This window comes from Chiloscyllium plagiosum, chromosome 7 (assembly GCF_004010195.1).
Source record: "Chiloscyllium plagiosum isolate BGI_BamShark_2017 chromosome 7, ASM401019v2, whole genome shotgun sequence".
NCBI lineage: Eukaryota > Metazoa > Chordata > Chondrichthyes > Orectolobiformes > Hemiscylliidae > Chiloscyllium > Chiloscyllium plagiosum.
The window spans coordinates 61,292,645-61,317,020 of NC_057716.1; the positions used below are offsets into that span (position 1 = coordinate 61,292,645).

At 38.5% G+C, this 24,376-nt stretch overlaps 1 protein-coding gene across 3 annotated transcripts in view; it reads right to left on the reverse strand.

Moving 5' to 3' along the window:
- The window catches only part of LOC122551633 (dipeptidyl peptidase 4-like), an 83,551-nt gene extending 59,823 nt beyond the window's left edge, over positions 1-23,728 (reverse strand). Inside the window, exons 1-4 of one of the 3 annotated variants that reach the window (XM_043693869.1) lie at positions 23,491-23,712; positions 23,102-23,189; positions 12,802-12,840; positions 3,908-4,000 (exon numbers count right to left, since the gene is read on the reverse strand). In XM_043693869.1, the coding sequence (XP_043549804.1) occupies positions 3,908-4,000; positions 12,802-12,840; positions 23,102-23,189; positions 23,491-23,496 (226 nt within the window). In that variant the 5' untranslated portion in view covers positions 23,497-23,712. Of the gene's footprint in view, positions 1-3,907; positions 4,001-12,801; positions 12,841-23,101; positions 23,190-23,490 lie in introns of all 3 variants that reach the window. The other 2 variants (XM_043693871.1, XM_043693870.1) reach the window with 2 other exon arrangements.
- Between the last annotated feature and the right edge of the window lie 648 nt (positions 23,729-24,376).

The following is a 24,376-nucleotide window of genomic DNA, read 5'->3' on the forward strand; positions in this document are numbered from 1 at the left end:
TAATTCTAATACCTGGCCTGGTTCGTTACCCAGAACCAAATCCAGTATGGCCTCACCTCTTGTTGGCCTGTCTACATATTGTGTCAGGAAACTCTCCTGCACACATTGAACAAACACTGACCCATCTAACGAATTTGAGCTATAGCTTTCCCAATCAATATCAGGAAAGTTAAAGTCCCCCATAACAACCACCCTATTACTGTCACTCATCTCCTGAATCACCTTCCCTATCCTTTCTTCTACGTTTCTAGGACTATTGGGAGGCCTGTAAAAGACTCCTAACAGGGTGTCCTCACCTTTCCTATTCCGTACCTCAGCCCAAACTACCTCAGATGGCAAGTCCTCATCCATCGTCCTTTCCACCACTGTAATATTATCTTTGACAAGCAATGCCACACCTCCCCCTCTTTTACCCCCACCTCTGTCCCTACTAAAACATTTAAATCCTGGGACCTGCAACCGCCAATCCTGTCCCTGTTCTAGCCATGTCTCCGTAATAGCCACAACATCGAAGTCCCAGGTGCCAACCCACGCTGCAAGGTCACCTACCTTATTTCGTATACTTCTTGCATTGAAGTATACACACTTCAAGCCACTTTCCTGTTTACAGACACCCTCCTTGGAAATTGATGCCATGTTCCTAACCTCCCTACACTCCAGGCCCTGCACCCTGAAGCTACAATCTGGGTTCTTTTACTGAGAACAAGGTGCAAGGTATTCACAGCTGTACACAATCGCCAAAGTAGTTGTGACAACAAACGGGCTGATATTGCACAAATTATGCTCCCGATTCATGAGCGCACAGCAAAGAATTGGGAAAATATCTGACTTCACAAACCAAACTTGGGTAAGAAGTGGTTTAAAACTGAAGTCAGAGTGACTGCGCTAGAATCAGTGTGGAGTCAACCACAGGGGTTGTTAGGTGATAACGTAGGCTTTTGAAGGGGCCAGCCTTAGTGCTCTGAACTTTGTTCCAGTTGTAATAAAACATTGGACAGCAGAAGTGAAATTCAGTGCAACTTCTGTTAATGGCGAACATCAATCTTGTTGCAACTGCAGGGCACTTGCATTGCTCAACTTTTTTCTCAAACTCCAGAGATATCTACCTCAACCTGAGGGCACTTTTGAGGACCATTAAAGAGTTTGCTTGATTATACAGTGAGAAATGATTTGCTCATAGTAACCATTATCCTGCAGGATGGTTTTGAATTTCAATACGGATTTGATGCTAGGTGTATAGGCTGCATATCCCAAAGTCTACAGGATCATGTCAAACTACATATCTCTTGGGCTGTTCTTAACATGCAAGATATTAATTGTTGCCAACCCACCCACACTTGCAAAACCCAAAACAGTGTCTAACATTAGATGTGGCTTTACAATTGGACAGAATTTACTAAATAATCCCAAGTTTGTTATGAATTACACTGACAAACAATTTATCATAGTCAGTCAGGTTCACCGTGTGCATACTTCCAAGTATAGGAAGCTTTATATATTAATGTCCAGGGCCATGTTCTTTGCAAATGGAGAGAATACATTATGCTTATTTCATTCAACAAGACAGTGACAGCCATTCAAAAGTTCATTTTTTGATGCAATGCCTTGACCAGAGTCAATCTGTCTAATTTAAAAAATAAACACAGTTTGGCAGTTAAGTGTCAGTCTTCATTAATTAGTATGTTTTTTATTGCAATGCCTCCAGATCCACTAGTTCACTAATCAACAGTGTGCTTTCATGCAGTATGACCATTTATTTTCTCTTTATATTAGTACTTCTTGAGACATGTCCCATTGAGTGCTAGATGAGAAGCTTTCCTCCCTTTTCAGCAATATGCAAACTCTTGCTTGTGGCTTTTGTTGTATGATTCTAACCAAAGGTATTTTGATAGAGGATGTGAATTGGATGAGACAGTAGTAGGTGGTGGATCCATAAGGAGATGGGAAAGTTGTGGAAGTGGGGTCTTTAATTTGTACTGTCACAGTCTCTCCACTTTCAACCTCTCCTTTCAGACCTCCACCACACCCCCTCCCCTCCCACCACCCACCTTCTCTTTCCTCGTCTTGATCTGTTTTCAAACCAAGAGGCACTACAACAACTGTCTCTATACCTGGGTCAAGTAATTTACATTCCTCCTTGACTCTATTTGCAAACTGTCAAGAAATGTCTCAGAGGCCATCAATTGTGTCGAAGAAAGATTTGATGCAAAACAATGCCTCCCATGAAACTTGTGGAGTGACTTTTTGATTAGCCAAGGTTCAGGCACCATTTGATACATGCACACTAGGGCTTTGATGTGGAATTTATTAATTCATGGGCTCAGTCTACATGGTGCAAGTTTCCAATCCAGGAATCTCATCAGAAGTTGTGGTTGTGTGATATCAGGATAGCGTCCATTGAAGCTTATCCAGCTTACATTGTGGATGTTGCATGTGCACCATTTTACAGCTGCAATATCAGCTCGGATGGGGTCAGTGGTTTATTGCGCCAAGGTCTTTTGGCCAATAAATCTGAACTGACCCAAGTGATTGGTTTACACATGCTAGCAAATTCTTTGCTTTATATTGGGTCCATTTATAAAAGATTTTATCTCATAAGGAAATAGGTCCAAATTATTTTGAGTTTGTTTGAATTTGTAGTCAGCTCTTTGTGATTGGTTCAGATCTGTCAAGGCTGAGCAAACAGCTCACTGGGGCATTGTGACTGGGCCAGACACTGACACTTACATAACACACAAACACACACTTTCTGTATCTTCCAAACACAGACCAGAGATTGAATTGGCACTTTCTGAATCTGTATGACACATTAGCACACATAGCATAAATGTAAATACAATGCAATCAAGAGGTATGATCAATCCCTTTTATGTCCAGTTATTTATATAGCTCTTATTGAAAATCTTACAATTAAGGAACCAGCTTTTGGCATGAACCATTCCACTAAAGGTAATCAAGGTTACAGCATTAGAATAGGTTCTGTTCTCAGATCAATATCGAGAACATGCCATGAGCAGTTGTCAGACAAGGATTTTAATCAAGTCAACTCCAAATCATGGAACATTTTGTAGCACAGAAAAGTAACAACCTGACCCAAAACGTGTACACCAACTGCACATTGAGCTACTCAGCCTAATCTCACTTGACTGCAAATTTTCCATAGCCCTGTGGGTTTCATTGCTTGAGGTGCACACCCGTACAGCTTTTAAAGAGTTGAATGTTTCTGTCTGCACTACCTTTCAGGTTGAGTTTCAGATCCTGACCACATCTTTGGGGAAAACAGGACTTCCTCATCATCCCTTCTAACACTTCAAATCTATTGCTCCATCATTGACCTTATTGCTGAAAGGAATAGGCCCTTCCTATTTACTCAAGCCATGGTCCTCTCAATTTTGTACATCTCAATCAAGTCATCTTTCAGGCTCATCTGTTCCAATGAAATCAATCCCACACTATCCAAACTTTTCCCTCAGCTACATTTTTTTCAGTTCTGACATCTTTCTAAACCTCTGAGCAGAACTGCACAAGGTGCTTAAAATGCGACCTAACTAATGGTTTGTACAGTCCTAGCATAACCTTATATTCTGTACCTTGGTAAACAAAAGTTTGGGTTCTAAATGCTTTAACCACCTTAACAAACTATCTCGCTACCTTCAGGGATCTATGGACATTCACTCCACTTCCTCTATACGTCTCAGCTGTTTGTTTTTTATGCTATTATTTTTAAAGCAAGAACAATGTCTGTTTTAATTTATTCTTTTTAAACACAATTCAATTTGTATTCATTAAATTTCCTACTTTTCCTTAATTTTAGTTAGGCTGTCCTTTGAAATCACACAATTTTGGAGTCAGTGTAATCATGAAAATATAGCTAATTAAATCATGATTTAATTGCTTAAGTAATTACCTGATATCCACTTCAGGCTGTAAGATTTGTAAATATAATTTCCACTTAAGTAGTCCTCTAACTGAAACGTTTGTTGACGATCTTCTTGATTTTCTAATTCAAACATTGGAAAAGAAACAGTGGTTATTTTCAATATCAATCTTATATGTCAATAAATGTTGGGTAAACTGCACAGGAACTATTATATTGCTTAAAGAAGGAATTAATACAAGTGAGAAGTTGCATCATTATCATTAAATAATAGACTATGAAACCTCTCAGTGCAGTATTCAAATGTTTCCAAAATGATCACACAAATGGAACAAAGTTTGAACACTAATTCTGATTGAACAAGTAATACATCTAGTTATGTCAATACGATCCTGTACTGACTCACTTTCATGGAAAAAATATAAAAGCATACTTCGGGAAAGAATAGTTAGCATCTCCCTCTGTTTATAAATGGACATGGGGGAAGAAATCTCGGTTTTCTGCATAGATGGAAGTGGGATGGAAAAGTTCAAGTATACATATCTCCAACTTGAATTTAGATAAATAGTTGCTCATAGGATGGAATTTCACTAGCTGGGCTAGAATTTGTTGCCCTGCTTCATTACCCTTGAAATGAATGTCGTGTTAATCCATTTCAGGGGTCAGTTAATATTTAACCACTATGCTGTATGTCTGGAGTTACATGTAGGCTAGTAAAGATGGCAAATTGCCTTTCTTACAGGGCATTAGTCAACCAGATGAGCATTGACAACAAAAAACAGTTGGTTAGCTTTCTTTTAATTTCAGATATTATAATTGAACTCAAATTTCACAATTGACCAGTGTGCAATTTTAACCCAGGTCCCCAGAGCAGCAGCCTAGGCACCTAGTTGAGTGAAATTACCACTACGCTACTGTGTCCCTGTGGTCACAGGAAATGAGTTATAGTTATTTTCAGTGTGTTGTATACTGCACTCATTATTCTTCACTTGCAGTGAAGCTCGGTTATTTTGGTAATTCTCTATGTTTGGTACTGCAATCCAACATCAACTTACATTTATGTACCACTTTGAATGAAGTAAAATGTCCCAACAGTGTTGACAAACAAAATTTGACACTGTCCCACACAAGGACATTTTTGGCAAGACGACTAAAGGCTGGTAAGAGAGGTAGCTTCCACAAAACAACTTTAAGGAGAAAAGTGAGGCAGAAATGTGAAGAGGCTTAGAAAGGAAATTCCAGAATTTAGGGCCTAGAGCTGATAGCACGATGGCTAATATTTCCCCAATACAGATCAGCGATGTGCATAAGGCTGAAACTGGACAAGTGCAGAGCTCCTAGAGGATTGAAAGGTTTGTGGGAATTATTGAGATGGGGAGAGACATGACACTGGAAGAATTTGAACATGTGAAAATAGCAAAATCTCAGCATTGTAAGAACCAAGGTCAATGAGCACAAGGGTAAGGATTGAATGGTGTGGCTATAAATCAAAGATCCAGCTGTTTGTTCTGCCGTAAGTTTGAAGTTAAACGCAGCGCTACTACTTTTGCATGTTGCCAGGCAAACTCCTTAAATATTTTGACAGCCCTTCCAATGTGTTGTGCATACCAACTAGGAGGGTGTGGAGTTTCAAGAAATAGAACATAGAACATAGCAGCGCAGTACAGAGCCTTTGGCTCTCGATGTTGCACTGACCTGTGAATCAACCTGAAGCCAATCTAACCCAACCTAACCTAGGATTTCCAGTGCCAAAAGGCTTCATCGTTGTTAAGGGATACAACGAAAATGCCAGACAACAGCACATAAATTGACTCTTTCAGGCTGAAGTTTAAACCTGCTGGTGCTTGAGCTGACTCTAGGTAAAAAGGAAAGTGATGGATGGGAAAAAAATTCACATATTTCCATCAGTTCCCCCCAAAAGTCATTTGCGTTGCAAATAATGATCAGTTAGTGCTAAAATTCCTTGAGAAATTCAAGATGAAAATAGAAAAGTATGGCGGGGAGACTGAAAAGATTATCTAATGAACTATAACCACCACTGCGATATGAGTGGTCTGCCTTGTGAATGGATGTGACCCCCATCTCCAAGGCTTCGAACAGGATAAGTGGATTGGGAATGTGGAAGAGATTTAAGTGCGTGGTCTGACCTTGAAATTTCACAGATATTTTTAAGGAGTCATAAATGCAGTAAGATGTTGATCATCCTCTTTGTAAAGCTGTTGATTATGAGGTCACTTGTTCCATTTGAACAGCCCAGCTTGTAAAAAATGCCAGAGTAGGAAAGCAGAAGATCCTGTGATACTTTGAAAAAATAACTAGACTTTGGCCAATTACTGTATTATAGGCAGGGGATAATTTTATGAGCCCTTATCAGGCCAAAGTTTGCAATAATTAAAAAAAATCAGAGGATTAAAATTCTGCAGTGTCCTTAGGTAACCCACAAAGGAAATCATGCTTGTCACTCAGATGGTCAGAGTATACAAGGCCATTCAGTCTGTCTTGTCTAGTCTAGTCAACAAAAATCAAAACTACACTGATCCCTTTCCCCAGCTGTTGGTCCATAGACCTGGAGGCTATGGAAATGCAAGTAAATATGCAAGTTCTGCTTAAATGTTGCAAGAGTTTCTGCCTCATCCCCACATTCAGGCAGTGAGTTCCACACTCCCATCATCCTCTGCATTAAAAACTCTTTCAACCCTTCTCTTAGCCTTCTAACTCTTACATTAAATCGGTGCACCCCCCGCCCCCAATTGTTGACCCCTTTTGACTCATAAAAAAGAGCCTATCTTACGCTATCTATGCTTCTCATAACCTTATTCACCATTAGCAGATCCTCTCTAAACTTTTGCTACACCAAGGAAAACAGCACAACCTAATCAACCTTCTCTCATCACTCAGAACCTCCAACCCAAACAGAATTCTGGTAAATCCCCTTCCATACCTTTTCTAGTGCAATATCATCCTTCCTATAATGTAGTTACCAGAATTGTATGCAGTAGTCCAGTTGTATCCTAACCAGCATTCTCTACAGTTCAATCATAGTCGAGGGGGCAGTAGGAAGAAGTGTCCTCGAGTTAGCGTTTGGCTTCAGCGGTGTAGAGGTCAGTGCCTCCTGTTCTTGTATTCTGTGCTTCAGCTAATAATGGCAAATATCTAAAAATCCTTCTTAACCACCTTATCTACTGTTCCCCTGCTATCTGTTCCTCAGCAGACATTGGATTTAGTAGGCCTAATAAGTGCGAACTGGACAGATTTCCTATTATGTCCTACATGCTTTATCAGTGGAGGAGGGCAAAGATATATTACATCTACACTGATTGAAATTTTGTTTGTTAGGTCAAAGGGATATCATCTCTCTTTCAACAAACTGCATTGCTGAGCTCCTTAGCCCCCAGAGTTGTGGGTGCCATGAACTAATTTGAAAACAGCTTCAAACATTTAAATTGAGGGACCAAATGATCCACTTCTACTTCAAATTCACACATTCTATTTAGTTCCAGGGATGGAGTAATCTCTAAAAGTTAAAAATTTCCAAGGAGTAAGGAAAACTTTAATAAATTGACTTACACTATTTAGAAGAACTATTGTGATATAAAATGAGGCAATGTTCTGCATAGCTCCTCTTTGTTTTGAAGATTGCAAAAGAGATTGTTGCTTGACCTAACTCTGGAGGAATATTAATTCTGTCTATTGATGCTTATTCTATACTAATTATATGAAGCAGAGACCTAAGCATTCTGCATAATTGTTCTGTCGCCAAACATGGAATTTAAATTTTAATTGCCTTTATCTTCACTGCTGCTTTGGGGGTGTCAATATTGATACTGAATGTAAATAGGCATGTGGGCAATATGACACTGATTTATAAGATTCATCCAACAAGACAATATAGGATTGTAACTAAATTAATAGATTGATGAATTGTGAAATGATGCCTTTTGGCAACAATGATATGGAGGTGCCAGTGTCGGACTGGAGTGGATAAAGTTAAAAAAAAAATCACACAACACCAGGTTATAGTCCAACAGGTTTATTTGGAGTACACGCTTTTGGACCTATCTGATAAAGGAGCAGCGCTCTGAAAGCTTGTACTTCAAAATAAACCTGTTGGACTATAACCTGGTATTGTGTGATTTTTAACTTCTGGAAACAAGATTGAGAAAATGCAATTTAAGCTTTATAGCTCATTTTTAAGGGTTGGAAGAATAGATAAATCTGAAATTTGTGTACAGAATTTTTGAAGGTGTTGGACAAATTGGCAAGGCTGTTATAAAGCAAAATAGAACTTTGACTTTATAATAGGGTATTATATTGACGCACATAGTTCAGATATCTTCTTGTAAATCACTGAGAAGGCTTCAGATATTGTAGTTCAGATACTATACTAATTCTTGGAACCAAACTTTAATAAAGATTCAAAATCTTCAAGACATTGCAGCTTACCACAGGTTTACCACAGCTTACTCACAGAAATCAGTGACTTTAGTTACATGGAGAAAGTAAAGAAGCTGGCGTTGTTCACCATACTGGAGAAGGGAAAGTAGGAGGTCTTTGGCTGTAGACTTTTTCCCACAGGCTAATTTCCATTTCAGCACATGTACAAGAACCACAAAAGGTACTGCATTTGTTGATTTTTCAATCTTTAAGTCCAGGAGTGAATTGTTTTATAATTGATCTAATACTGCCTGTTCATTCTAAATGCCAAAGAAAACCAACTTTAACAAGATGGCCAGTGGCCAACTTTAACATACAAAGAAGCATTTTACTATTCCATCAGAAATCAAACCCCTACCACATAGTGAGGTTACCTCCTTGGGGGATTGTCGGGGGGGGTTCAGGGGTAAGAGGTAGGGGGCTGGGAAGGCAACCCGCTCAATCCCAGTAATTTTTCCCAGCAAGCTTCCTGTACAGTACTGGGTCTTTGACACTTAAGGTTTTCTTCTGTTTCCTGCTGAATTCAGATAGCCTCCATGCTGCTTTAGCAATTGTCACTATTCCTCGTATCATTGCTGGAGGTCTTCCTGAATTGCCAGCAACTCTCTGGGGCAGGTTACTCTTTTGCCTGCCAGTAACCCCTTAGAGTCATAGAGATGTACAGCATGGAAACAGACCCTTCGGTCCAACCCGTCCATGCCGACCAGATTTCCCAACCCAATCTAGTCCCACCTGCCAGCACCCGGCCCATATCCCTCCAAACCCTTCCTATTCATTTACCTATCCAAATTCCTCTTAAATGTTGCAATTGTACCAGCCTCCACCACTTCCACCATCATCAGCTCATTCCATACATGTACCACCCTCTGCATGAAAAAGCTGTCTCTTAGGTTCCTTTTACATCTTTCCCCTCTCACCCTAAACCTGTAACTTCTAGTTCTGGACTCCCACCCCAGGGAGTTTATCTGTTTATCCTATCCATGCCCCTCATGATTTTATGAACCTCTATAAGGTCGCCTCTCAGTCTCTGCGCTCCAGGATAAACCACCCCAGCCTATTCAGCCTTTCCCTGTAGCTCAAATCCTCCAACTCTGGCAACATCCTTGTAAATCTTTTCTGAACCCTTTCAAGTTTCGCAGCATCCTTCTGATAGGAAGGAGACCAGAATTGCATGCAATATTCCAAAAGTGGCCTAACCAATGTCCTGTACAGCTGCAGCATGACCTCCCAACTCCTGTACTCAATACTCTAACCCAATAGAGGAAAGCATACCAAATGCCTTCTTCACTATCCTATCTACCTGCGACTCTACTGTCAAGGAACTATGAACCTGAACTCCAAGGTGTCTATGTTCAGCAACACTTTCTGGGACCTCACCATTAAGTGTATAAGTCCTGCTCTGATTTGCTTTTCCAAAGTGCAGCACCTCACATTTATCTAAATTAAACTCTATCTGCCACTCCTCAGCCCATTGGCCCATCTGATCAACATCCTGTTGTAATCTCAAGTAACCTTCTTCGCTGTCCACTACATCTCCAATTTTGGTGTCATCAGAAAACTTACTAACTATACCTTCTATGTTCACATTCAAATCATTTATATAAATGATAAAAAGCAATGGACCCAGCATCAATCCCTGTGGTACACCACTGGTCACAGGCCTCCAGTCTGAAAAACAACCCTCCACCACCTCTCTCTGTCTTCTACCTTCAAGCCAATTCTGTATCCAAGTGGTTAGTTCTCCCTGTAATCCATGAGACCTAAACTTGTTAACTAGTTTCCCATGGGGTGTCTTGTCAAACACCTTCTAACGCCTGCTAAAGAAGTGGTCTATAGTCAGGTCTGCTTTACAGCTGCATTTTCTTTAAGGTCTATACTTTAAGTGATTCATCTGGTTTGCTGAGTGTTGTAAATATGCATAGCTCACTATAATTTTCATGTGGAAGCCAAGATTAATTCTAACAATAAATCCAAGGCAAATAGCATTCTCACCCAATATTCACAAATGCGCAATTACCAAAACTGGCCTCCAGAGAGGAATGTATGAACAGGAATAGCCTTTCATCACTCAAGCCTATTCTACCATTCAAATGTGATCATGCCTAGCCGCAACCTAAATCCATACACCTGTTTTTGCCAAATCCCTTAATACCATTGGTTAACAATCTTAGACTTAAAATGAATAATTGATTCAGCATTGATTTTATTCATGAAAGAAAAGTTTCTGAAAACATTTCTAAATTTAGTCCATGAAGGCCTGATAATTTTTGAGGCTATGTCTCCTAATCCTAGACTCCACAAGTAGCAATAGTTTCCTTCCATCTAGCTTATCACTTCTACTTAACTTGGAAACTTAATCTCATAATCATCAACATCCTTGAAAAAATCATTCTTGCAATGATCAAGTTTTATCTGTTCATAGGGTTACACTACATAAAATAAAGGTAAACACCAACTCTGGGGTAGAATTATTTTCATACATTGATTAGTTTTTGCTTTATCTGTTCTGACAGATTCTTGATGCATGAACACTTATTCAAGATGTTGGAACATATAGATGACTCAATACTGTGTCAGTACTGTGTCAGTAACAGAACAGACACATAGCATACAAAGTTACAAAGTAGGAACTGACAGCAACAGACCTGTATAGTGCTGCCTTAAAACAGAAGTCATATTTCCTGCAAGGAACTTTACAGTTTAATTTCATAATTCACCATACCTTTAGCACAAAATAACTTGTGACTAGAAAAAATCTTTGCTATCTGTTTCTCAAAAACATTTATCATCTATGTGGAATGACCTATCATTCTTAGAAATATTACACAACCATACAAAAATGATTATCACAGTTAACAGTGCCAAATAAATGAGCTATATTTTTGACTTCACCTTCTGGAAGCATAGTTAAAGGTGAAAAGATACATACCCATAAGTTTTAGTTGATTAAAAATCAGGATTATTATATAAATGATGTGCTATCAATTCTGCCAGATCAGGGCCCAGACAGTGGAGTTAAAATACATCTATCAAGTTTTGCAATTAGTTTTTTTTTCCTCAATGCCATCAATGCAAAACATTTTTAAATAGAGAAAAATAAAAAGTATTGGTTGCGTGACACCAGATTCAGTTCCACAATTCCGTCAATTATAGAACAGAAGGAGAAGGTAAGACATGTTTCAGGAGAATGAATGCCTTAGAGTGTTAGACAAAATTATGAGTGTTCATTGCACAAGTTTGGAAAAGGTAAATGGTGCATTCAGGGTTCAATACTACAAAAGGACGCACTTCTGTATCTGGAACTAAAATGGTTTGTAACGTGTAGGGAAATGTACACTACACTTCATACTGTCACATTTGCAAATGTTATGCATGAAATTCTGCAAGTGTGACTTTATAGACTCAATTAAATTATTCTGTTCAAATCACCAGGCCAATTCATTCCAAAATATGCAGGTATGAAACAGCTAATTACAATCCATGGATGGGTAAGAAAAGTGATGAATCCAACCACAACAGCAACAAGTCCAAACAGTAAAATTCCTTGTTTATGGAAAATAAATATAACTGCCAGAAACCAAATCAGACGCATCATGCAAGTACAGTCTTGTCATTGGTCCCAGCCTTAGTTATTCCCCCAACAAGGCTTTTAAATGCAGACACAATAAATTCATAAAGAAATACCCAAATATAAAACAAAACTCACCATATTTCATAAATTGATTCAGTTATTGGCCTATTTTTCTAAGTTTGTTTATTTTGTATCAGTGTTATCATGGGGTGTCTCATATGGATGTTCTATTTCATCTGAAAGCTGCATCTCAATTGCCAGCTTTGGGAATTGTGCCTAGACGTTTACTGCAGAGTATCTGAGAAATCATCAAAACCTTACTCCAGCTCCTTGACCACTCATGCACATGGCTACAAAACATCTAATAGCACTACAGTGCAGATATTATATTTAAATTGGGACATTTTTACACTTTTGCAATCATGCATCATTTCATAGAAATAAAGGACAGCAGTGGACCACGTACTTCCTCAAATTTTTTGTCCTTCTCAGTTAGATCATGGCTGGTTGGTACACTAACTGAATGTAATCGCCATTGTTCCATTTTTCTCATATCTTTAACAAGAAAATTTTGGAAACTTCAACTGCTCCAGAATGCACAGCCTTTCAAGGAAGAACTTGTTTCTTTTGTCTTTTGTGTGGAATGCATATTCCTAAGTTGCCAGCTCTAATTTTAAGCTTCAGATCATTTTTTTTAATGAAGTTGTATCAATGACCCAACTGAATATGGGCTACAATGAATAAACTAAAAGCATCTACTCAGGTCATTGAACTGTATTACTGCTTTGCTGTTGATTTGCTGGACTACCACCTCGACGCTTTCATTTAGACTCAATGACCATGTATTCTGTTTTTGTACACAATAATGATCATAACTTGTAAGGAAAAATTACAAATGAACTTGACTTCTTGAACTTACGGGAAAACATGTATTTGTCCAAGTGTATCCATTTAGGTTCTGAAAGAAAAGGAAAAAGTCCCATAGAGTTAATAGTATGAATACATCTATTTATGTATAACTTGAGGTGTGAAAAATGTTCTTCCAGAGCCCAAAAGGATTGTTAAGACAGATAGTTTAATTGGATGAAATTTTAGGAGTTTAGTACTTGACTTGGAGAAAATGTGGAAGGGGAGCTAAAAGTTAGCAAATTAGAATTTTAATTGTGTGAAGGCCACAAAATTTCCTCCACCATCCCTAATGTTATAGATAATACATGCAAGCCAATTACTTGTCTTAGAAAGATCCAAGTATTAATCCACAATCTGCTAAATTAGTATATCTCATCAGGAAGTACTTTGGCTATTATAATTGTCTGTGGTACCCCCAGGTAAGGAAGAGGAAAAGCTGATCAGGCCTCTTGTTCCTGATCATGATTAAGTGACCTTCTTATATGCATGCAAATTTTGGGAGATGACAGAATTAAGCTCAGGGACTGGTAGACACACAAATAATTAGCTTCCCAGCATTCACTACTGGAACAAAAATTAAAGACCGGCTGCATGCCAAGGTACGAAATCACATTTCACCTACGCTGTGTTATTTTCAGGAGACCTGGAGGAATAAGGTAATTTGTGAGACAGAAAATCAAGGAAATCAGAAAGGAAAATCAGGTGCAGCAGTCTTCCAGACAATAGGAACCGCACTGCAGTGATTTTCTGTACCATGTCATTGGGCATCTAAGAGTCCACCATTCTGTTGTGTGACTGAAGTAACATATGCCAGAAAAGCTCAGAATTGGTTTCCTTTCCTTCAGGTAGTCAGTCAGTCAGTCAATGTTGGTTATTACAGCAAAACAGCAGTTTTATGGCCATTTTCAATGATTTGAGCTTTTCAGTTGTCAGATTTGATAACTTGAAGACAAATTCTCAAATTGTCAGGATCTGAACTTTTCTTCTCTGAATTATAATTCAGGCCTCTGTTTATCAAGTCATTGGGCATGTTATTACCATTCCTGGAGGTTTCCCTCAAGGGTAACCTATCCCTGTTTCGCCACTTCTATAATCAAGTTTCAGGTGAAAGGGATCTGGTGAACTTTTGACTTGCCTGCAATTAAAAGTCCTTTAAGTGGCTAAGTTTGGCCACTTAAAGGCCTGAACTCACTACCATCCTGATTGCCTGCCAATGAGGCAGGCAAGAAGTATAGCTAACTTCCTGAAAAGGAAACCATGTAACCTGCTTGAAGTTTAAGAGGATCTTGAACTCCCCCCTCTGGGGAAATTAGAGCTTTGGATGGGGAATAAGTGGGAGTTTTCTGAAATCCATCCTCTTCTCTTGCCTCCATACCCCATCAGACCTCTCTCTCTACCATCACCCTGCAAAGAAAAGCAATTCTTACCTCAACTCCAATTGGTCGACAACTTCTAGTAACTCAAGCCGCTTGTGATAGGGAAAGAAATTCACCCTCGCTCACCTCTCAGCTCTTAATGAGCTGCTTGGCAGGCAATCTGATGAATACATTCACAAGTACGAGTAGGGTTTACTTTGTCATCTAAAAAGCTCACCTCAAGGCTTAAAAAAAATTGCACCCATAAAGTTATTACAGCAAGAAACTATATCATTCACCCTAGATATCCATGCCAGCTTACTACAAGCAATCCAATTTCCCCAGTTTACCTCCAGAGCCCTGCTCATCTTTAATCCTCACCAGCAGGCCACAATTTTGGAATTTTTCAACTTCCTCAAGTCTGCCCTTCCTCTTAAAATCAGTGCATCCCAATCGTCACATGATATTTCAAGGCTCGAAAACTGTCATGACCTCTGCAAGAACTGTCAGAGCAAGGGAGGAGGGGAGACGATCTAAAGAGCAGATATGGGTGGGTCAAGGGGTTGGATTTGGGAACAGCCTGAGGGTCCTAACCCTCACTTTGGGAAGCCTTGCCTTAAACCTTTTTAAAAATAAGGCTGAATTGCCCCCTTCCAGATTCAACTGGTCATCTTTCCATTTCAATCTTGCATGTTCCTTGTGTTAGTGTTCTTGGACTTTAATCTGGGCTGTCAATTGTTAGGCTATGTAACCCCATTGTATTTCTGATTTCATTTACAGAGGAATGAATCATATTGTATAGCACCCACACAGCTGGTTGTGCAATAGTGTAGCAAGATAAATACTAAAGGTTAGCTCTTTTAATAGTGCTAATCAGCTAATTAAAACAAAAAACACTTAACCCTTTACAATAGTACAAGAAAGAGAAGGTTAGCTATTAAATAGTGCCATACTATTGCATTCTTTGACTGTTAGATAAAGAAAATTCAAGTTTATTGATTGGACATAGCTTGTTTAAAAAATATCAGACTATTTAACTGCAGAATGTGCGATTGAAAAAATGCAATATCTAGCAAGTTCTTGCGGTATTGCATTGTATTTTATTACTTAATCTATAAATCAGATGTAGTACATTTTATTTGGAAGTACAGAGAAGTATAGGAATTGCTAAGTGAGAAACTAACAAACTCCATTTAGTTCACCTTTTATGATCCCAATAGTTGACTGATGTAATAGGAGGAAATTAATTGACCAATCACAGCAATCTCTATGAAAGCATCGCCAGCAGATGCAAAACATGACACTAGAAAACCCCAGGGTGGAGAGTTTTAGGAGCCGTAAAACAAGAGACAGATCCCATATTTACATGTCTCAGATTAACCAGGATGCTTGGGAGATTTTAGCTTTGATGGATTGTGGATATTCCTACTGGAGTGGTTTCTTTAAAAGAGGTCACTGAAGGTTCACAGTGGACATCGAAGATTTTTTAAAAAGACTGCCTAGAAATCTCATACAATAGATAACTGCTGTAAATTTTATTGGGGAGAGGGTGCTTGTGGTCCAGTGGTACAGTCCCTTCCTGAGCCAAGAGGCTCACCTGCTTTAGAGGTTCAATCTCCAAACATCTCAGATTAAAATATCTAGACATTGCTGGAGCAGTTTTGAACAGCAAAAGTCGTGGAGAGCTGCTTGTTTTATCTGTTTCAGATGGATGGAAGCTTGCTTTGAACAAACTGAGTTGGAGGAAAACTTGCCAAGAACAAGCTGCTCAGTCAGTTTCTCTCACTTCTTAGTTCAGAACTTGTTTGTTCTTTTGAAAGAATGATTGAAGAATCATCTTAAGGTGTGACTGCAGAGACCACCATAGTGACTTCATCACCACTGCCAGAACATCACAGCAACAGAATCCAGATTACTTTGCTTTATCCTTTAGCCAATAGGTTCTTCTTTGTTTTCAGGAGGCCAAGCTCTGCAGAACTTTTATTTTTTTTTTTAGATTAGATTAGATTAAATTACTTACAGTGTGGAAACAGGCCCTTCGGCCCAACAAGTCCACACCGACCCGCCGAAGCGTATACCACCCAGACCCATACTCCTACATTTACCCCTTCACCTAACACTACGGACAATTTAGCATGGCCAATGCACCTGACCTGCACATTTTTGGATTGTGGGAGGAAACCGGAGCACCCGGAGGAAACCCACGCTGACACGGGGAGAATGTGCAAATTCCACATAGCGAGTCGCCTGAGGCGGGAATTGAACCCGGGTCTCTGGCGCTGTGAGGCAGCAATGATAACCACTGAAAAGAAAAATCTTGAGCATGTGACAAAGGGGTGGGGAGAAGGGGCAGGAGAGATATGGGGACATTCACAGGGTTAAGCTTTTATACTTGTAAGACACAAACAATATGGAGTTCCACAAATTTGGAGTACAACTACTTAACCCAATTTTGTTACATTCCCCACTCTCTCCTAGCCATCTCTTTTTGCCTTTCCTTTCAGCAGAGCGGACCCATTTTCTCCTTCCTGAACCTTTACTTACACTCTTTTTACATCTCTATCCCTCCTTTGCCACCATTATCAGAAAAATAAGTTACTTGATCTAACCACAATATTTGTTTGCAATTCTTCTATCTTTATTCTTGAAAGGCATGATCTAAACGTGATGAAGCTTTCAGTATAGTATTAAGTAGGAAATTCCAAATTATTGACCAAAGGCAATGAAAAAAAAAGTGGTATACAGACATGTATTGAGAATTTGCTTCTTTGAGGGCACTTGGAAATAATGGTGTCTCACAACATTTCCCTTCATCAAGGTAGAAATCATAGAAGAGGTGGCATCTGAATAAGATGTAGTTCTCCTTTTAAGAATGTTTAGTGAAGCATTTGATCCTAGTATCATTATGTAATAATTATGGAGTTTTTTTGCAATACGTTAGGATCACTACTCTTTCTTAAAATAGTAATCACATGGACTTTAGTGTACAGAGAGTAATTTTGAAGATGATACTAAATTCACATATTGGGAGAAGATTTGTAGCTCAGGTGCTCGTTGTTGTGGTTCTGTTCGCCGAGCTGGGAATTTGTGTTGCAGACGTTTCGTCCGCTGTCTAGGTCTTTTTTTAATATAAACTCACATATATTAAATAGTAAGGATGATAGCAATAAATTTCAGAAATATAGTTCTGTCTTTCGATCTGGGCACCATTGCAATATGTTCCACTTTCTTATTCTCCCCTCTTTTCTCCCACCACCATTTCTGTCTGTCAACAGGATAAAAATCACAATTTCCTTCCCCTTTCGGTTCTGAAGAAGTCATCCTGGACTCGAAATATTAACTCTGTTCCTCTCTCCACAGATGTTTACAGATCTGATGAGTTTTTCCAGCACATTCTACCTTTACTTCAGATTTCCACAACAGCAGAAATTGTTTTTTTTATTAATATTCTGTTGTTTTTATCTCTCCCTTTGATGACTTTGCAGATATCTTGCTTTATCTTATCTCCACTATTATAATGCAGTCAAAATTTATTTTCCTATCTCTTAACTAAATCACCATACAGAGTACACCTTATGCTGTGATAAACTTCTTAGTCACACTAAACTCTGACCTATCACTGCTATCAATGTTAGATTGAACAACATAAACTTCCTAGCCCTATCACAATGAAGTCATTGCTTCAGATAGTCTTCAGCCAACCAAATGTGAACAGGTCTGGGAGCTACTGTATAAATTCTATCCATAACTTGACAATTCACGTTCAGATTAATTCCCTGTTAACATTAAATAAAATATACAACCCTCATTTATCTACAGTCCATGTAAAGATGCATTTTAACTTACACTAAGTTCATTATTATTTACTAACAAATTTGCAAACTGCTATTAATATATATATAGTGATGAATGGTTTGTCCGCATTCAATAATTTATCACAATCTATTACTCAAACTTGTTATCAGCTGAATTATTTGGTTACATCTGAAATTTTATTTTGTCGATGTGTATTCGAGAATTTGGCAATTAAAACTTTGCAGCCTTGCTTACTTTTACTTCTAGTGCTCCCATTTTTGAAAACTCTAATGTTGATGCAAGCTCACATCAAATAAGATTAAAAAAGTGTTTTAAAAAAGAACAGCCTTCTCTCAAGTTAACTCACATTTCACAAACCTGAATAGAACACCTCTTCCCCGGTAGATCTATAGAAATGCATCAGTTTGTGACTTCAGTACACAATAAAAACAGACATCATGGCTCGGCATTATTGGCAGCCCTATTCTGATGAAGAACATTATGTTTTTCAGCAGTGACTATTTATGATCATTTACTTTTTAAAATATATGTGATTGATATTCAGTGATATTTATAGAGATTAAAGCCAACTCATTATTGGAGGTTGAGGTGTTAACAGACGAACGTTTAAAGGAACTGTAAATCCACTCGGCAAATGATAGCTTCAGGGTAATTTTGTCATCTTAGTAATGCAGAGGTCCAGACTACTATCCTGGAGATATGGGTTCAAATCCTACCACAACAATTGGTGGAACTTGAATGCAATTCATATATTTGGAATTGAAAGCTAATCTGAGGAGCATTGACCATGAAGTTATCATTATCCATCTGGCTCATTAAAGTCTTTCCTTGGGAAAGGAAGTCTGCCAGACATGTGACTCAAGATCCACACAAACTGGTTCTCTTTTAGGTGCCTTCTGAAATGGCCTAAAAAGCCATCCATTTCATGATGATGATGGATGGTCAAAAGATGCTACTCTCAGTGGTGCCACATTTCATGAGAGAATTTGAAAAAAAAAGTGTACACTTTTATAAGGTTCAAATCCATTTTAATCAAATGAGTTAATTAATTGTGCAAAATATTATACAAAATAATGTCAATAATATCAAGTATCACAATATCAGTAATTTCAAAGATCAGCAAAATGCTGCAAAATAACTTGAAGCAATTTGAAACAAATAGATTTTATTTTGATTCTTGATAATGAAAGGATGCCTTTGTAATTGCTTTCTGTCCAGCTTGACAAACTGTACCCTCTCAGACCTTGTATATGCACCACATTATTTACATCTATTCCAAAATTCCAGAAAAAGCACCAAATAAAGTTTCAAAGTAAAATGTTTTGGGAAACAATATAGCTTCTGAATCTCCCTCATAAAATAAGCTACTTGATCTAACCACAACATTTCTTCGCAATTCTTCTATCTTTATTCTTGAAAGGCATGATCTAAATGCATACTCTTTACTGTGATGAAGCTTTTAGTATAGTATTAGGTAGGAAATTCCCAAGTTATTGACCAAAGGCAAATCATGCTGTATCTAATAGGTAAAGTGGTATGTAATATCAGTGGAAATTCTTACAAATACAATTAGAAAACTTGAAACATCCAACAACCTAATAAATCTGCATTTCAAACATAGTGACATTGATACTGCAAAAACCTTTCCTCCCAATGAAAACCCTTAAGTGATCATGAAATTGTGACAAAAAGAAATCCTTCTCAAATTGCAAAGACTGACAATGTTATCATAATTGTTTAAAACTGAGCTTTCATACCCATGAACAACTGTGGTAGTAGATCATTGCTTTTGAAACTCAGCCTTGCATTCATGATGGTCATAAATTTTAGCAGCTACAGACAATTAAGATGAAATAACAAAATGTATCTTTTCCATTTCAAAACAAATTTCCAGTCAATCAGTGGAGTAAAACAAGTGAAACAGCTTTCTTTTAAATGTTTTGTAGCAGAACAATTTTTCTCAAAGATGAAGTTTTTGTGACATTTAAACCACAGTCCATAACAGGACAGGAGGGTTTCTGAAAATATTTTCTCAGTTTTGAATCCATTCTGGCACATTTTCCAATGTAAAAATTAGTCTAACGGATTTCAGTGAAAGTGCTGGTCACAATATGATGGATAACCTGTTTTTCCAAGTAAAGCATTAGGACAAATCATAACAGTTATAAAGTCATAGAAAGGTACAGCATGGAAATAGACCCTTCGGTCCAACTCGTCCATGCCAATCAGATATCTTAACCTAATCTAGTCCTATTTGCCAGCATTTGGGCCATCTGATCAAGATTCCATTGTACTCGGAGGTAACATTCTTTGCTGTCCACGACACCTCCAAGTTTGGTGTCATTTTAAAACTTACTAACTATACCTCCTATGTTCACATCCAAATCATTTATATAAATGATGAAAAGTAGTGGACCCAGCACCGATTCTAGTGGCACACCACTGGTCACAGGCCTCCAGTCTGAAAATCAAACCTCCACCACCACCTCTGTCTTCTACCTTAGGTCTAGTTCTGTGTCCAAATGGCTAGTTCTCCCCGTATTCCATGAGATCTAACCTTGCCATCCAGTCTCCCATGAAAAGCCTTGTCAAACGCCTTAGTGAAGTCCATATAGATCATGTCCACCACTCTGCCCTCATCAATCCTCTTTGTTACTTCTTCAAAAAAACTCAATCAAGTTTGTGAGACATGATGCCCCAAGCACAAGGCTATGGTGACTATTCCTAATCAGTCCTTGCCTTTCCGAATACATATAACTCCTGTCCCTCAGGATTCCCTCCAACAACTTGCCCACCACCAATATCAGGCTCACTGGTCTATAGTTCCCTGGCTTTTCCTTACCCTTTTCTTTAAGAATGGCACCACGTTAGCCAACCTCCAGTCTTCTGGCACCTCACCTGTGACTATCGATGATATAAATATCTCAGCAAAGGGCCCAGCAATCACTTCCCTAGCTTCCCACAAAGTTCTAGGATATACCTGATCAGGTCCTGGGGATTTATGCTTTCATGTTTTTCAAAACATCCAGCACCTCTGTAATATGGACGTTTTTCATGATGTCACTATCTATTGCCTATATTCTGTATCTTCCATGTCCTTCTTCACAGTAAACACTGATGCAAAATACTCGGTCAATATCTCCTGTGGCTCCACACAAACGCTGCCTTGCTGATCTTTGAGGGACACTACTCTCTCCCTAGTTACCCTTTTGTCCTTAATGTATTTATAAAAACCCCTTGGATTCTCCTTAACCCTATTTGCCAAAACTATCTCATGTCCCCTTTTGCCCTCCTGATTTCCATCTTAAGTATACTCCTACTACTTTTGCTGTATACTGTTTTAAGGATTCACTTGATCTCTGCTGTCTATACCTGACATACGCTTCCTTCTTTTTCTTAACCAAAACCTCAATTTTTAAAAATACAGCTACATATAAAACAATATCCAGCAGTGATATTTGAAGCTGGCAAAACATTAAAATCTTGCCTTTCAATGCAGACTTCCTCAGTGGGAAGAGCAACTCTAGAACTTGAAGAGGCAGGGATTAGGGATTTTAGCAATTCTAAAATCCAGTTCAGCACTCATAAGGACAGCCGAGGGAGTGGGAGCTGGGGGTGGGGTGCTGGTGGCAAAGTGAGGTTTACCAACTTACATGTAGGCCTCAGAAATGATTTTGTCCTCAGAAATCATGTCCCACACTTTCAAATAGGTCCCAAAACCAAGAGAGGGAGCAGAAAAGATTTGTTACAACACAAGGAATGACAGATTTCAGTTATTTGTTGAGAGAAATTGGATTTTATTCCTTACATTACAAAGTTTAAGAGGATATAAGATAGGGGTGTTGAAATTCATGAATAGTTTCGATAGAGTTTCCATTGGCATAAGGGTTAACGAAAGGACCCATTTTTAAATAAAGGCAGCAAATGCTAGAGCAACTCAGCAGGTCTGGCAGCTTCTTTGGCAAGAAAAACAGAGTTAATATTTTGAGTCTAGTGACCCTTTATCATAACACTGCATTCAAAACATTAGCTCAGTTTCTGACTCCACAGATATTGGCAGACCTGCTGAGTTTCTCCGGCACTTTCTGTTTTTGTTTCAGGTTTCCAGAACTCATTTTCCCTGTTTTATTTGACCTAGTTTTAAAGGTGGTAGACAACAGAGCCAAAGGGGACATGAGGAAATATTTTACTCTCAGCAGACTGTGGTGATCTGGAATGTGCTGCTCAAACAGATATTTTGAAAAGGATGGAAACAGTATTTTTTTCAAAGGGAACTGGATAAATATTTAAAGGGGATAAATTAGGGAGTACATCTATTTGTATTGCTGTACCAAAGAATCAGATCAGACACACAAGAAAGGTTACTCTCTTATGTGCCGTACCAGCATTCCTTGTTTGTTGTAATAATCTTATTCTTTTGCAGCTCGCTGTTTTAATTGTGAAGGAAAAATCGGTTTTAATTTGTAGTTTTGATTTAAACCTTGCAGAATTGTGAAGAGGTTTCTCCCAATCCTGAAATGTTAATAAAGATTTAGAATGTGAGTACTCCCACATATATTCTGCAATTTGTAGTAGCCGTCAGTGATAAGAAAATTAAAGTAAGTAATACTGTGTCTGAAAATGTCATATACAAGTGCAATAGGCAGAACTAGTAAAGCAAATTGAAAACTATTTTTAACAAAAAGATTAGAAATATAAAATATGGGGTATCAATAAAAGACTTACAGTCGATGAAGTACAATATTATAAACAATTAATTATCGAGTTGATTGGCTTAATGTCCCATATCTGTGCCATCATAAATCCAATTATTAGATCCTTCTAACTACATGTAAAATTCGCACTTTGGTGAATTCCTCGCCTCACTGAAATTGTGCACGTGGTATGAAAGTATCTGCACTGCAAATATCAGTCAATATTTACCAAGGATGTGTTTAGAGAAGCATTGATAACTTTTGCAGATTCAACGCACTGTAACACATTAGATTGACATAATGGGAGCAACAGAGCTCTGTACAATCTTGTGTTTTTCCATCAATTTATGCTGGTTCGTGGAAAAATCAACCCTTTCTACAAATAAGAACTGAAGACATCACGAATGACGTGCTCCGATATCTAAACAGCTTTAAACGCACTTACTATTTCCGACCAGAACTGCAATGGGAACTACGATCACGATGATGACGACAGCAGTTGCAATGACCCCCAGCGCAACTTTTAAAACGGTCTGAAATGCAAAGAATTCATGGGAAAAGAGTACGTTGGAAACACCCTACCAAACCAATGCTCCTTCATTCCCCGTTAGGAGTTAAACTCGCAAAAAACAAATTCCATCAAACCATTATGATTCGACTAGAATTCCGCTTTGTACAAAGTTATAGTAACGCCACCCCAATAGAAACTCTTCTTTCAAATGCATCTAACGTGAAAACATTTTAAGTGGCTCAAACTTTGCATCTGATTCTGATTGTACTGCATTAAAACAACCTTTCACACCGTGAAATAATTATGTCGCGCTGGTTACTGACCTTCATGTTTGGTTAGTCTTGTTCTTTGGCAGAAAGTGTAAACTTCGTTACGTTTGATCCCTCTTGAACCGTGGCAGAGGCAGGCAATACAGTAAAGTAGCTGGCTGGTCCTTACCCAACGGGTCAGAGACTGATAGCAAATAAAAAACTTTACATGCCCTCGAAATGTGCCTAGTCTTTCTTAGTTCAGTAAACTGTCGTTAAATATTATCTACAGCATTCTCGTTGATCGTTTACGGGTCGTAAATGCAAAGGTTAACTGATAGTAAGTGTAATGTTTCTGGTAGGGTACATTCGAGACACGGATACATATAAGGGAGACAATGATGAAATTGTCATTGCGGAACTATGTATTTTAAGTCAGAAATGAAAAACATGTTGGTGTGGGTAGAACAGCTGCTTCAATAACAGGCTTACCATTCGGGTTGGGTTCACACAAGTCGGAGATTCATAAATAGGACTGAGGCTAGCGTCTGCTAAAGCAACACTACGTTTTGGCTTACTGAGCAAAATAAAAGTCAGATTTTTTTTGACTTTTGAATAGTGTGACATCATCTGAAACGACAAGAAATGGTCTTGCCAGAAATTCATTTATAATCCCAAAGCAGGATTAACAGTATACAATATTGATGCATGTTTATTTGCATTTGGAACAGATCAGGGTATAACGATATGAATTGCTGGTGCTTCGTTATTAAAGGGGATGGGGTAGTTGGTTAAAAAAAACTTTTTCTGTCCCATTTGGAGCGCAGGTTTGCAGCTGGTAACTGCTGCGCCTAAATGTTCCCCTTGAGGTGAGTTAAGCACGGGGGCATAGTGGTTAGCACTGCTGCCTCGCAGCGCCTGAGACCGGGGTTCAATTCCCGCCTCAGGCGACTGACTGTGT